Source organism: Coregonus clupeaformis, chromosome 12 (genome assembly GCF_020615455.1).
Source record: "Coregonus clupeaformis isolate EN_2021a chromosome 12, ASM2061545v1, whole genome shotgun sequence".
Lineage (NCBI taxonomy): Eukaryota > Metazoa > Chordata > Actinopteri > Salmoniformes > Salmonidae > Coregonus > Coregonus clupeaformis.
This window is the reverse complement of record NC_059203.1, coordinates 62,571,955-62,585,931: the sequence shown is the minus strand read 5'-3', so window position 1 is coordinate 62,585,931 and position 13,977 is coordinate 62,571,955. Positions and strand designations below refer to the sequence as shown.

Genomic DNA, 13,977 nt, shown 5'->3' with positions numbered 1-13,977 from the left:
TCACACAGTCTATTAGGACCATAACTGATACTGTATAGTGTAGTGGTAGAATATATACTGGAGTATTCACACAGTCTATTAGGACCATAACTGATACTGTATAGTGTAGTGGTGGAATATATACTGGAGTATTCACACAGTCTATTAGGACCATAACTGATACTGTATAGTGTAGTGGTGGAATATATACTGGAGTATTCACACAGTCTATTAGGACCATAACTGATACTGTATAGTGTAGTGGTGGAATATATACTGGAATATTCACACAGTCTATTAGGACCATAACTGATACTGTATAGTGGTGGAATATATACTGGAGTATTCACACAGTCTATTAGGACCATAACTGATACTGTATAGTGTAGTGGTGGAATATATACTGGAGTATTCACACAGTCTATTAGGACCATAACTGATACTGTATAGTGTAGTGGTGGAATATATACTGGAGTATTCACACAGTCTATTAGGACCATAACTGATACTGTATAGTGTAGTGGTGGAATATATACTGGAGTATTCACACAGAGTCTATTAAGACCATAACTGATACTGTATAGTGGTGGAATATATACTGGAGTATTCACACAGAGACTATTAGGACCATAACTGATACTGTATAGTGTATTGGTGGAATATATACTGGAGTATTCACACAGAGACTATTAGGACCATAACTGATACTGTATAGTGTAGTGGTGGAATATATACTGGAGTATTCACACAGTCTATTAGGACCATAACTGATACTGTATAGTGGTGGAATATATACTGGAGTATTCACACAGTCTATTAGGACCATAACCGATACTGTATAGTGTAGTGGTGGAATATATACTGGAGTATTCACACAGTCTATTAGGACCATAGCTGATACTGTATAGTGTAGTGATGGAATATATACTGGAGTATTCACACAGTCTATTAGGACCATAACCGATACTGTATAGTGTAGTGGTGGAATATATACTGGAGTATTCACACAGTCTATTGGGACCATAACTGATACTGTATAGTGTAGTGGTGGAATATATACTGGAGTATTCACACAGTCTATTAGGACCATAACCGATACTGTATAGTGTAGTGGTGGAATATATACTGGACTATTCACACAGTCTATTAGGACCATAACTGATACTGTATAGTGTAGTGGTGGAATATATACTGGAGTATTCACACAGAGACTATTAGGACCATAACTGATACTGTATAGTGGTGGAATATATACTGGAGTATTCACACAGAGACTATTAGGACCATAACTGATACTGTATAGTGTATTGGTGGAATATATACTGGAGTATTCACACAGAGTCTATTATGACCATAACTGATACTGTATAGTGTAGTGGTGGAATATATACTGGAGTATTCACACAGAGTCTATTGGGACCATAACTGATACTGTATAGTGGTGGAATATATACTGGAGTATTCACACAGAGTATATTAGGACCATAACTGATACTGTATAGTGTAGTGGTGGAATATATACTGGAGTATTCACACAGTCTATTAGGACCATAACTGATACTGTATAGTGTAGTGGTGGAATATATACTGGAGTATTCACACAGAGACTATTAGGACCATAACTGATACCGTATAGTGGTGGAATATATACTGGAGTATTCACACAGAGACTATTAGGACCATAACTGATACCGTATAGTGTATTGGTGGAATATACAGTCGTGGTCAAAAGTTTTGAGAATGACACAAGTATTGGTCTTCACAAAGTTCGCTGCTTCAATGTTATGAGATATTTTTGTCCGATTTTACTATGGTAACTGAAGTATAATTACAAGCATTCCATAAGTGTCAAAGGCTTTTATTGACAATTACATTACGTTTATGCAAAGAGTCAATATTTGCAGTGTTGACCCTTCTTTTTCAAGACCTCTGCAATCCGCCCTGGCATGCTGTCAATTAACTTCTGGGCCACATCCTGACTGATGGCAGCCCATTCTTGCATAATCAATGCTTGGAGTTTGTCAGAATTTGTGGGTTTTTGTTTGTCCACCCGCCTCTTGAGGATCGACCACAAGTTCTCAATGGGATTAAGGCTGGGGAGTTTCCTGGCCATGGACCCAACATTTCGATGTTTTGTTCCCCGAGCCACTTAGTTATCACTTTTGCCTTATGGCAAGGTGCTCCATCATGCTGGAAAAGGCATTGTTCGTCACCAAACTATTCTTGGATGGTTGGGAGAAGTTGCTCTCAGAGGATGTGTTGGTACCATTCTTTATTCATGGCTGTGTTCTTAGGCAGAATTGTGAGTGAGCCCACTCCCTTGGCTGAGAAGCAACCCCACACATGAATGGTCTCAGGATGCTTTACTGTTGGCATGACACAGGACTGATGGTAGCGTTCACCTTGTCTTCTCTGGACAAGGTGTTTTCAGGAAGCCCCAAACAATCGGAAAGGGGATTCATCAGAGAAAATGACTTTACCCCAGTCCTCAGCAGTCCAATCACTGTACCTTTTGCAGAATATCAGTCTGTCCCTGATGTTTTTCCTGGAGAGAAGTGGCTTCTTTGCTGCCCTTCTTGACAACAGGCCAACCTCCAAAAGTCTTCGCCTCACTGTGCATGCAGATGCACTCACACCTGCCTGCTGCCATTCCTGAGCAAGCTCTGCACTGGTGGTGCCCCGATCCCGCAGTTGAATCAACTTTAGGAGACGGTCCTGGCGCTTGCTGGACTTTCTTGGGCGCCCTGACGCCTTCTTCACAACAATTGAACCTCTCTCCTTGAAGTTCTTGATGATCCGATAAATGGTTGATTTAGGTGCAATCTTACTAGCAGCAATATCCTTGCCTGTGAAGCCCTTTTTGTACAAAGCAATGATGACAGCACGTGTTTCCTTGCAGGTACCCATGGTTAACAGAGGAAGAACACTGATTTCAAGCACCACCCTCCTTTTAAAGCTTCCAGTCTGTTATTCTAACTCAATCAGCATGACAGAGTGATCTCCAGCCTTGTCCTCGTCAACACTCTCACCTGTGTTAACGAGAGAATCACTGACATGATGGCAGCTGGTCCTTTTGTGGCAGGGCTGAAATGCAGTGGAAGTGTTTTTGGGGGATTAAGTTCATTTTCATGGCAAAGAGGGACTTTGCAATTAATTGCAATTCATCTGATCACTCTTCATGACATTCTGGAGTATATGCAAATTGCCATCATCAAAGCTGAGGCAGCAGACTTTGTGAAAATTAGTATTTGTGTCATTCTCAAAACTTTTGACCCCTTGACATTTTCCACATTTTGTTACGTTACAGTCTTATTCTAAAATGGATTAAATCGTTTTTTCCCACACCATTAAGCTAATTTATTAAGAATAAGAAACTGTAATATGACATTTACATAAGTATTCAGACCTTTTACTCAGTACTTTGTTGAAGCACCTTTGGCAGCGATTACAGCCTTGAGTCTTCTTGGGTATGACGCTACAAGCTTGGCAAACCTGTATTTGGGGAGTTTCTCCCATTCTTCTCTGCAGATCCTCTCAAGCTCTGTCAGGTTGGATGGTGAGCGTCGCTGCACAGATAATTTCAGGTCTCTCCAGAGATGTTTGATCGGGTTCAAGTCCGGGCTCTGGCTGGGCCACTCAAGGACATTCAGAAACAATTGACCCTCTCTCCTTGTGCTTAGGGTCATTGTCCTGTTGGAAGGTGAACCGTCGCCCCAGTCTGAGGTCCTGAGCGCTCTGGAGCAGGTTTTCATCAAGCATCTCTCTGTACTTTGCTCCGTTCATCTTTCCCTCGATCCTGACTAGACTCCCAGTCCCTGCCTCTGAAAAACATCCCCACTGCATGATGCTGCCACCACCATGCTTCACTGTAGGGATGATGCCAGGTTTCCTCCAGACGTGACGCTTGGAATTCAGGCCAAAGAGTTCAATCTTGGTTTCATCAGACCAGAGAATCTTGTTTCTCATGGTCTGAGAGTCTTTAGGTGCCTTTTGGCAAACTCCAAGCGGGCTGTCATGTGCCTTTTACTGAGGAGTGGCTTCCGTCTGGCCACTCTACCATAAAGGCCTGATTGGTGGAGTGCTACAGAGATGGTTGTCCTTCTGGAAGGTTCTCCTATCTCCACTGTAGAACTCTGGAGCTCTATCAGAGTGATCATCGGGTTCTTGGTCACCTCCCTGACCAAGGTCCTTCTCCCCCGATTGCTCAGTTTGGCTGGGCGGCCAGCTCTAGGAAGAGTCTTGGTGGTTCCAAACTTCTTCCATTTAAGATTGATGGAGGCCACTGTGTTCTTGGGGACCTTCAATGCTGCAGACATTTTTCCCCAGATCTGTGCCTCGTCAGAATCCTGTCTCGGAGCTCTACGGACAATACCTTCGACCTCATGGCTTGGTTTCTGCTCTGACATGCACTGTCAACTGTGGGACCTTATATAGACAGGTGTGTGCCTTTCCAAATCATGTCCAATCAATTTAATGTACAACAGGTGGAGTCCAATTAAGTTGTAGAAACATCTCAAGGATGATCAATGGAAACAGGATGCACCTGAGCTCAATTTCGAATCTCATAGCCAAGGGTCTGAATACTTATATAAATAAGGTATTTCAGTTTTTATTTTTAATAAATTTGCAAACATTTCTAAATTCCTGTTTTTGCTTTGTCATTATGGGGTATTGTGTGAAGATTGATGAGGAAAACCATTTATTTAATCCCTTTTAGAATAAGCCTCTAACGTAACAAAATGTGGAAAAAGTGAAGGGTTCTGAATACTTTCTGGAGTATTCACACACACACACACACACACACACACACACACACACACACACACACACACACACACAAGAGAGAGAACTGTTCCCCAGAGTGTGACTAAAAAGGCTTTTAAATCACTCCACTTTCTCCTGTGAAGGGGGTTAAGAGAAAAACGATAGTGTTAAATTATTTTAATTAGTTTGCAGTACGTTAATATGAATGTGAACGTGTTCATGAATTCATATGAACATAGTGTGTGTTGGTAATGTTAGACACTTCAACTAATAAACAGCACATTGGGCTTTTAGTTTGTGGTTGTCAACAGTTAGTATGTTTATATTGTTATACACAACACATTTTATAATATTAATCATTATACCATAAACAACATCCATGAAATTACAGTCACGCTCTGTTAGATATAGATTATTGTGTGTGTGTGTGCTTGTTTGCTTGTTTGTGTGTGTTTTTGCGCAAGGCCCTTTTATTCCAGTTCCATACCCTGTTATTCTGTTGCTCAGCTGAAGTACAGAGATTAATTCGTTTTTGTTTACATGCTGGGACTTCCTTACTCATAGAAGTTAACCTCATTAGCCCCTAGCTAGGAAAGAGCACTGATTAGCATACTAGCATATTAGCTTGCTTGAGCTATTAGCATACCACAGTATTAACCTATTTAAATACTAGCATATTAGCTAGCTAGGAAAGAGTATAATAGCATATGAGCTAGCCAGGAAAGAGAAACTATAAGCATACTGGCATTTTAGCTAGCTAGCCTAATAAAGAGCATCTACCGGTATTAGCATACTATTATTTTAGCTAGCATATCACAGTAGTAAAACCAACCGTATCCTACAGTAGCGTATATAATGAGCTATAAAAGCAAATAAATCATTTTGCTGACATGCCATAATCACTAAGAGACATATCACTAATACTAATAAAGACTTTTAGTTTTGACCTTGTTTTGCTAGTACGGTAACTAGCTGGTCTTGTTGCTATGATTGTTGCTAGAGAGTGACCAATCCCTTTGACAGTGTATTAGGTAAACATCTCTCTCTCTGGAGAATTCTCCCCCCCCCCCTCTCCTTCTCTCCCTCTTTTTCCCCTTCTCTCTTTCTATTAATACCCTCCCATGCATCTCTCTCTCTCTCTCTCTCTCTCTCTCTCTCTCTCTCTCTCTCTCTCTCTCTCTCTCTCTCTCTCTCTCTCTCTCTCTGTCCCTCTTTCCTCCTCTCCCAGGTCTATCACTCTCCTCTTCCTCCTCTCTCTTTCTCAATATATGTTTATCTTTCTTCATATCTTTCCCCCTCTTTCTGTAACTTCCTTTATCCTCTCTCTTTCTCTCTCTGTCTCTCTTTCTCTTCTGTCTGTCTGTCTCTCTCTCTTTCTCGTTAAAAGATAGGAGTGGAGAAAGGAACACAGGTGCCATGAGCCATCCATAGGGGTTTCCATCAGGGAGTAGCAGGGGCAGAGCAGAGGGGAGGAGAGAGAGTTATTGATGTTTCCCTCTTCAACCATTTGACTCCCTCACTCCTCTCACTGCTCAGGGTTACAAGTTCAGAGAGAGAGGGAGCGAGTAAGAGAGAGAGTAAGAGAGAGAGAGAGAGAGAGAGAGAGCGAGAGAGAGAGAGAGAGTAAGAGAGAGAGAGAGAGAGAGAGAGCGAGAGTTAGAGAGAGAGAGAGAGAGATAGAGGATGAGAGTGAGAGAGAGGAGGGGCCAGTGTTTATGTTTGATGTGACCTATGTTTGTTTTTCCACTTCTTCTCTCTCTCTCTCTCTCTTACTCTCTCTCTCTCTCTCTCTCTCTCTCTCTCTCTCTCTCTCCCCTCTCCCTCTCCCTCTTCCTCTCCCTCTCCCTCTCCCTCTCCCTCTCTCTCTCTCTCCCTCTCCCTCTCCCTCTCCCTCTCTCTCTCTCTTCTCTCTCTCTCTCTCTCTCTCGCCCTCCCTCCCTCCCTCCCTCCCTCCCTCACTCCCTCTCTCTCGCTCTCTTCCTCCCTCCCTTTCTCTCCTTCCATCACGAGTGGTTTGGAGATTTATGTCTGTGTATAGCGATGGAGGAGGGAGGAGGGTGGAAAGAGTGGAATGCAGAAGCTGAGATAAAACATTTGACATTTGATAAACAAAACAAACCTGGTCTAAAGAGATCCACTGCTAAGTTAGACCACTGTACGTCCATATTAACAGCAGATCTCAGACCACTGTACATCCACATTAATATAATATCTTAGACCACTGTACGTCCATATTAACAGCAGAGCTTCGACCACTGTACGTCCATATTAACAGCAGATCTCAGACCAGTGTAGTCTATATTAACAGCAGATCTCAGACCACTGTACATCCACATTAATATAATATCTTAGACCACTGTTCGTCTATATTAACAGCAGATCTTAGACCACTGGACATCCACATTAATATAATATCTTAGACCACTGTTCGTCCATATTAACAGCAGATCTTAGACCACTGTACGTCCATATTAACAGCAGATCTTAGACCACTGTACGTCCATATTAACAGCAGAGCTTCGACCACTGTACGTCCATATTAACAGCAGAGCTTCGACCACTGTACGTCCATATTAACAGCAGAGCTTCGACCACTGTACGTCCATATTAACAGCAGAGCTTCGACCACTGTACGTCCATATTAACAGCAGATCTCAGACCAGTGTAGTCTATATTAACAGCAGATCTTAGACTCTGTACGTCCATATTAACAGCAGATCTCAGACCAGTGTAGTCCATATTAACAGCAGATCTTAGACCCTGTACATCCATATTAACAGCAGATCTCAGACCAGTGTAGTCTATATTAACAGCAGATCTTAGACCCTGTACGTCCATATTAACAGCAGATCTCAGACCAGTGTAGTCCATATTAACAGCAGATCTTAGACCCTGTACGTCCATATTAACAGCAGATCTCAGACCAGTGTAGTCCATATTATGACAGCAGATATGTTCTTTGGCATTTTGTTTGCAGTATACAAGACCAAGACGGAACAACAATTCAGAGATTTTAGCTCAGAAACATGTTCCACATCTGCATCCCTTTATTTGTTGTGGCCTTTTCTGTTTTGGTGATGCCATTTGTATTGATTTTGAACATGACCAAGACCAACTTATAAACCTGTGACCCACCCCCCCCCCCCCTAGCTTTACCAACCCATTACCAACTAAATGGTACCAGTGTCTTTATCTAACCCTCCTGCCCCCCTCCATTACTACCAGGCCGTAGTATTAACATGAGCGTATCGTCCCTCCAGGCCATGGTTGAGACGGTGAACAACTTGCTCCAGCCCAGGGCCCAGGCAGCGTGGAGACAGTTGCCCACAGGGGAGCAGCTTCGCTGGGCTACCACCCTGCTAGACACGGTGGAGGCTGGAGCTTTCATGCTGGCTGATAACCTGCTGAAGACGGACACTGTACAGGAGATCACCGACAACATCCGTGAGTAGATCACTGCTGTCGTGAAGTGATGTTATTGTGAAGACGGACACTGTACCGAACACTACCGACAACATCCGTCACTAATTCATGAATTATTCTTTATTTGATCTGTTGAGACCTGGCTAAGAGAGCATGACTAGAGGAATCATTCATGTTTGTCAGAAAAAGTTTGAATCCTAACTTGAGAACTTCAAGTGTCAAATAAACAATTCATGTATATTAGATGTAATTATTAAACAATTAATTCAGTAGGTAGTTATCCCTACACTCTTATAAAGAAGGGTTCCAAAAGGGTTCTTCGACTGTCCCCGTAGGAGAAACCTTTTTAGTTCCAGTTAGAACCCTTTCCACAGAGGGTTCTACATGGAACTCAAAAGGGTTCTACTTGGAACTAAAAGGATTCTACCTGGAACCAAAAAACATTCTTCAAAGGTTTCTCCTAAAGGGACAACCGAAGAACCCTTTTAGGTTCTAGATAGCACCTTTTTTTTCTAAGAGTGTAGATGGCATTGAACTTGCAATCTTTGGCTCTTAATTCATTTTAGTCGAAAGCAGAGTAATTATATACCCTACATGAGTTTACAGCACTCTGGTCAATATCATGCATGTGAATAATATCATACATGTGAATAATATCATACATGTGAATAATATCATGCATGTGAATAATATCATACATGTGAATAATATCATGCATGTGAATAATATCATGCATGTGAATAATATCATGCATGTGAATAATATCATGCATGTGAATAATATCATACATGCGTGTAAGTGGGGCAGAATAATACTATCACTTAAATGCTTGGAGGGAAATAGGGGAGAGGGAGGGAGGGGAGGGAGAGAGACAGGGAGGGGGGAGAGAGAGAGGGGGAGGGCGTGGGGGGAGAGACAGGGAGGGGAGGGAGAGAAACAGGGAGGGGGGAGAGAGAGACAGGGAGGGGTGGGGGAGAGAAACAGGGAGGGGGGAGAGAGAGACAGGGAGGGGTGGGGGGAGAGAGACAGGGAGGGGGAGGGAGAGAGACAGGGAGGGGGAGAGAGAGAGAGAGGGGAGGGGTGGGGGCAGGGAGGGGGAGGGAGAGAGAGGGTGGGGGAGAAACAGGGAGGGGGGAGAGAGAGAGAGAGAGAGAGAGAGAGGAGGGATAGAGAGAGAGAGAGAGAGAGAGAGAGAGAGAGAGAGAGAGAGGGAGAGGAGGGGTTGGGGGAGAGACAGGGAGGGGGAGTAAAAGAAGGATAGAGAATGTGGGAGGAGAGGGAGAAAAAGAGGAGAAGGATAGGAGAGGGAGAGAGAGAACGAGAAAGAGAGAGGTGAACATACAGTCCCTTCAGAAAGTATATATATATATATATATATATTTTTTTTATTTTATTTTTTTTTGTCATTTAGCAGACGCTCTTATCCAGAGCGACTTACAGGAGCAATTAGGGTTAAGTGCCTTGCTCAAGGGCACATCGACAGATTTTTCACCTAGTTGGCTCGGGGATTAGAACCAGCGACCATTCGGTTACTGGCACAACGCTCTTACCCACTAAGCTACCTGCCGCCCTTCACACCCTTCACACCCCTTGAATTTTTTCACGTTTTGTTGTGTTACAGTCTGAATATAAAATGGATTAAATCGAGATTTTGTGTCACTGATCTACACTCAATACCCCATAATGTCAAAGTGGAATTATGTTTTTAGAAACGTTTACAAATTAATACAAAATGAAAAGCTGAAATGTATTGAGTCGATAATTATTCAACCAATTTGTTATGGCAAGCCTAAATAAGTTCTGGAGTAAAAATGTGCTTAACAAGTCACAAAATAAGTTGCATGGACTCACTCTGTGTGCAATAATAGTGTTTAACATGATTTTTAAATAACTACCCCATCTCTGTACCCCACACATACAATTATATGTAAGGTCCCTCAGTCAAGCAATGAATTTCAAGCACAGATTCAACCACAAAGACCAGGGAGGTTTTCCAATGGTTCGCAAAGAAGGGCACCTATTGGTAGATAAATAAATGATCATAAAAACAGACATAGAATATCCCTTTGTGCGTGGTGAAGTTATTAATTACACTTTGGATGCTGTAGCAGTCACTACAAAGATACAGGAGCCTTCCTAACTCAGTTGCCGGAGAGGAAGGAAACCGCTCAGGGATTTCACCATGAGGCTAATGGTGATTTTAAAACAGTTACAGAGTTTAATAGTTGGTAGAGCACGGCGCTTGTAACGCCAAGGTAGTGGGTTCGATCCCCGGGACCACCCATACACAAAAATGTATGCACGCATGACTGTAAGTCGCTTTGGATAAAAGCGTCTGCTAAATGGCATATTATTATTATTATTATTATTATTATTATTATTATTATTATTATTATTATAGCTGTGAAAGGAGATAACTGAGGCTGGATCAACAACATTGTAGTCACTCCACAACACTAACATAAATGACAGCGTGAAAATAAGGAAGCCTGTAGAAAATAAAAAATATTCTAAAACATGCATCCTGTTTGCAATAAGGCACTAAAGTAATACTGCAAAAAAAATGTGGCAAAGAAATTAACTTTTTGTCCTGAATACAAAGTGTTATATTTAGGGCCAATCCAACACAACACATCACTGAGTACCACTCTTCATATTTTTAAGCATGGTGGTGGCTGCATCATGTCATGGGTATGGTTGTCATCGGCAAGAACTAGGGAGTTTTTTAGGATAAAATGGAATGGAATAGAGCTAAGCACAGGCAAAATCCTAGAAGAAAACTTGTTTCAGTCTGCTTTCCAACAGACACTGGGAGACAAATTCACCTTTCAGCAGGACAATTACCTAAAACACAAGGCCAAATACACACTGGAGTTGCTTGCCAAGATGACATTGAATGTTCCTGAGTGGCCTAGTTACAGTTTTGACTTAAGAAACTATGGCAAGACTTGAAAATGGCTGTCTAGCGATGTTCAACAATCAACTTGACAGAGCTTTAATATTTTTTTCATGAAATAATGGGCAAATATTGTACAATCCAAGTGTACAAAGCTCTTAGAGACTTACCCAGAAAGACTCACAGCTGTAATCACTGCCAAAGTTGATTCTAACATGTATTGAGCCAGGGGTGTGAATATTATGTAGATGAGGTCCAGGGGTGTGAATACTTATGTAGATGAGGTATTTCTGTATTTCATTTTCAAAAGATTTGCAAAAATAAATAAAAACATGTTTTCACTTTGTCATTATGGGGTATTGTGTAATCCATTTTGTATTCAGGCTGTAACACAACAAAATGTGGAATAAGTCAAGGGGTATGAATACTTATTTCTGAAGGCGCTGTATATGGACAGGGAGGACCAGATCCTAGATAAACACTTTAAAGTGCTTTTTTAAAAATAAGGGTTCTGAGCTATGTACTGCTCATCGGGAGAGCAGTCCAACAGCAGTCTATATGGAAAACCTACAGCATATCTACTTTAATATAGTTCTATAGTATAGAAATGGCATAACCAGAACAGACACACACACACACACATATACATTCTCAGATTGTCCAGAATGCATCAGTAGGGTGTACATGCCTAACCCAGTGATATAGTAGTCATTACAACGCTCCCTCCTCCTGAAACACAATAGTTATCATCAAACACACAAGCACTTTATCCCATCATCACATCTCTATTTATACCCTGTTTATACCAGCTCCCTGGTGGTTTGTCATTACACAATATCCTCCATTCTACTGAGACCTGTGTGTGTGTGTGTGTGTGTGTTTCATTGTGTTAGTGTGTAGTCGTACTGCAGACAGTTTTCTTCTGTTTTCCTCTCATCCTCTTGGAAGGGTGGAACGGGGTTTAGAGAGGAGGGAGAGACGGAGGGAGGGAGGGAGGGAGAGAGGGAGGGAGAGAGGGAAGGAAGGAAGGAAGGAAGGATGAGGAGATGAAAGGTGTCATCAGAATCACCTTTATATAAGTACATTTATCCATACCCAGAATGCCTTAGTGAGAAGGTGCTGCCTTAGTGAGAAGGTGCTGCCTTAGTGAGAAGGTGCTGCCTTAGTGAGATGTGCTGCCTTGGTGAGAAGGTGCTGCCTTAGTGAGAAGGTGCTGCCTTGGTGAGAAGGTGCTGCCTTGGTGAGAAGGTGCTGCCTTAGTGAGAAGGTGCTGCCTTAGTGAGATGTGCTGCCTTAGTGAGATGTGCTGCCTTAGTGAGACGGTGCTGCCTTAGTGAGACGGTGCTGCCTTAGTGAAAAGGTGCTGCCTTAGTGAGATGTGCTGCCTTAGTGAGAAGGTGCTGCCTTAGTGAGATGTGCTGCCTTAGTGAGACGGTGCTGCCTTAGTGAAAAGGTGCTGCCTTAGTGAGATGTGCTGCCTTAGTGAGACGGTGCTGCCTTAGTGAGAAGGTGCTGCCATAGTGAGATGTGCTGCCTTAGTGAGAAGGTGCTGCCTTAGTGAGACGTTGCTGCCTTAGTGAGAAGGTGCTGCCTTAGTGAGAAGGTGCTGCCTTAGTGAGAAGGTGCTGCCTTAGTGAGAAGGTGCTGCCTTGGTGAGAAGGTGCTGCCATAGTGAGAAGGTGCTGCCTTAGTGAGATGTGCTGCCATAGTGAGAAGGTGCTGCCTTAGTGAGAAGGTAATGCCTTGGTAGGAAGGTGCTGCCTTGGTGAGAAGGTGCTGCCTTGGTGAGAAGGTGCTGCCTTGGTGAGAAGATGCTGGCAGCAATAGACAATTTACAAACAGAATACAGACACAATATCACATAGACATCATACAGAATATACAATATCAGAACAGTAAACATAAAACATACTACTAGGATGATTACAGTGGCATATAGACTGATTACAGTGGAGTATAGGCTGATTACAGTGGAGTATAGGCTGATTACAGTGGAGTATAGGCTGATTACAGTGGAGTATAGGCTGATTACAGTGGAGTATAGACTGATTACAGTGGAGTATAGACTGATTACAGTGGAGTATAGACTGATTACAGTGGAGTATAGGCTGATTACAGCGGAGTATAGACTGATTACAGTGGAGTATAGACTGATTATAGTGGAGTATAGACTGATTACAGTGGAGTATAGACTGATTACAGTGGAGTATAGACTGATTACAGTGGAGTATAGGCTGATTACAGTGGAGTATAGGCTGATTACAGTGGAGTATAGGGTGATTACAGTGGAGTATAGGCTGATTACAGTGGAGTATAGGCTGATTACAGTGGAGTATAGGCTGATTACAGTGGAGTATAGACTGATTACAGTGGAGTATAGGCTGATTACAGTGGAGTATAGACTGATTACAGTGGGGTATAGACTGATTACAGTGGAGTATAGACTGATTACAGTGGAGTATAGGCTGATTACAGTGGAGTATAGGCTGATTACAGTGGAGTATAGACTGATTACAGTGGAGTATAGACTGATTATAGTGGAGTATAGACTGATTATAGTGGAGTATAGACTGATTACAGTGGAGTATAGGGGGATTACAGTGGAGTATAGGCTGATTACAGTGGAGTATAGGCTGATTACAGTGGAGTATAGGCTGATTACAGTGGAGTATAGACTGATTATAGTGGAGTATAGACTGATTATAGTGGAGTATAGACTGATTACAGTGGAGTATAGACTGATTACAGTGGAGTATACACTGATTACAGTGGAGTATAGGGTGATTACAGTGGAGTATAGACTGATTACAGTGGGGTATAGACTGATTACAGTGGAGTATAGGCTGATTACAGTGGAGTATAGGCTGATTACAGTGGAGTATAGGCTGATTAAAGTGGAGTATAGACTGATTACA

General features: G+C 42.3%; 1 protein-coding gene across 1 annotated transcript in view; it reads left to right on the top strand.

Annotated features, from left to right (window-relative positions):
* LOC121543966 (adhesion G protein-coupled receptor L3-like) overlaps positions 1-13,977 on the top strand; it is an 85,696-nt gene that overhangs the window by 31,021 nt on the left and 40,698 nt on the right. Inside the window, exon 7 of the mRNA XM_045224021.1 lies at positions 8,004-8,187. Coding sequence (XP_045079956.1) covers positions 8,004-8,187 — 184 coding nt within the window. The remainder of the gene's footprint in view (positions 1-8,003; positions 8,188-13,977) is intronic.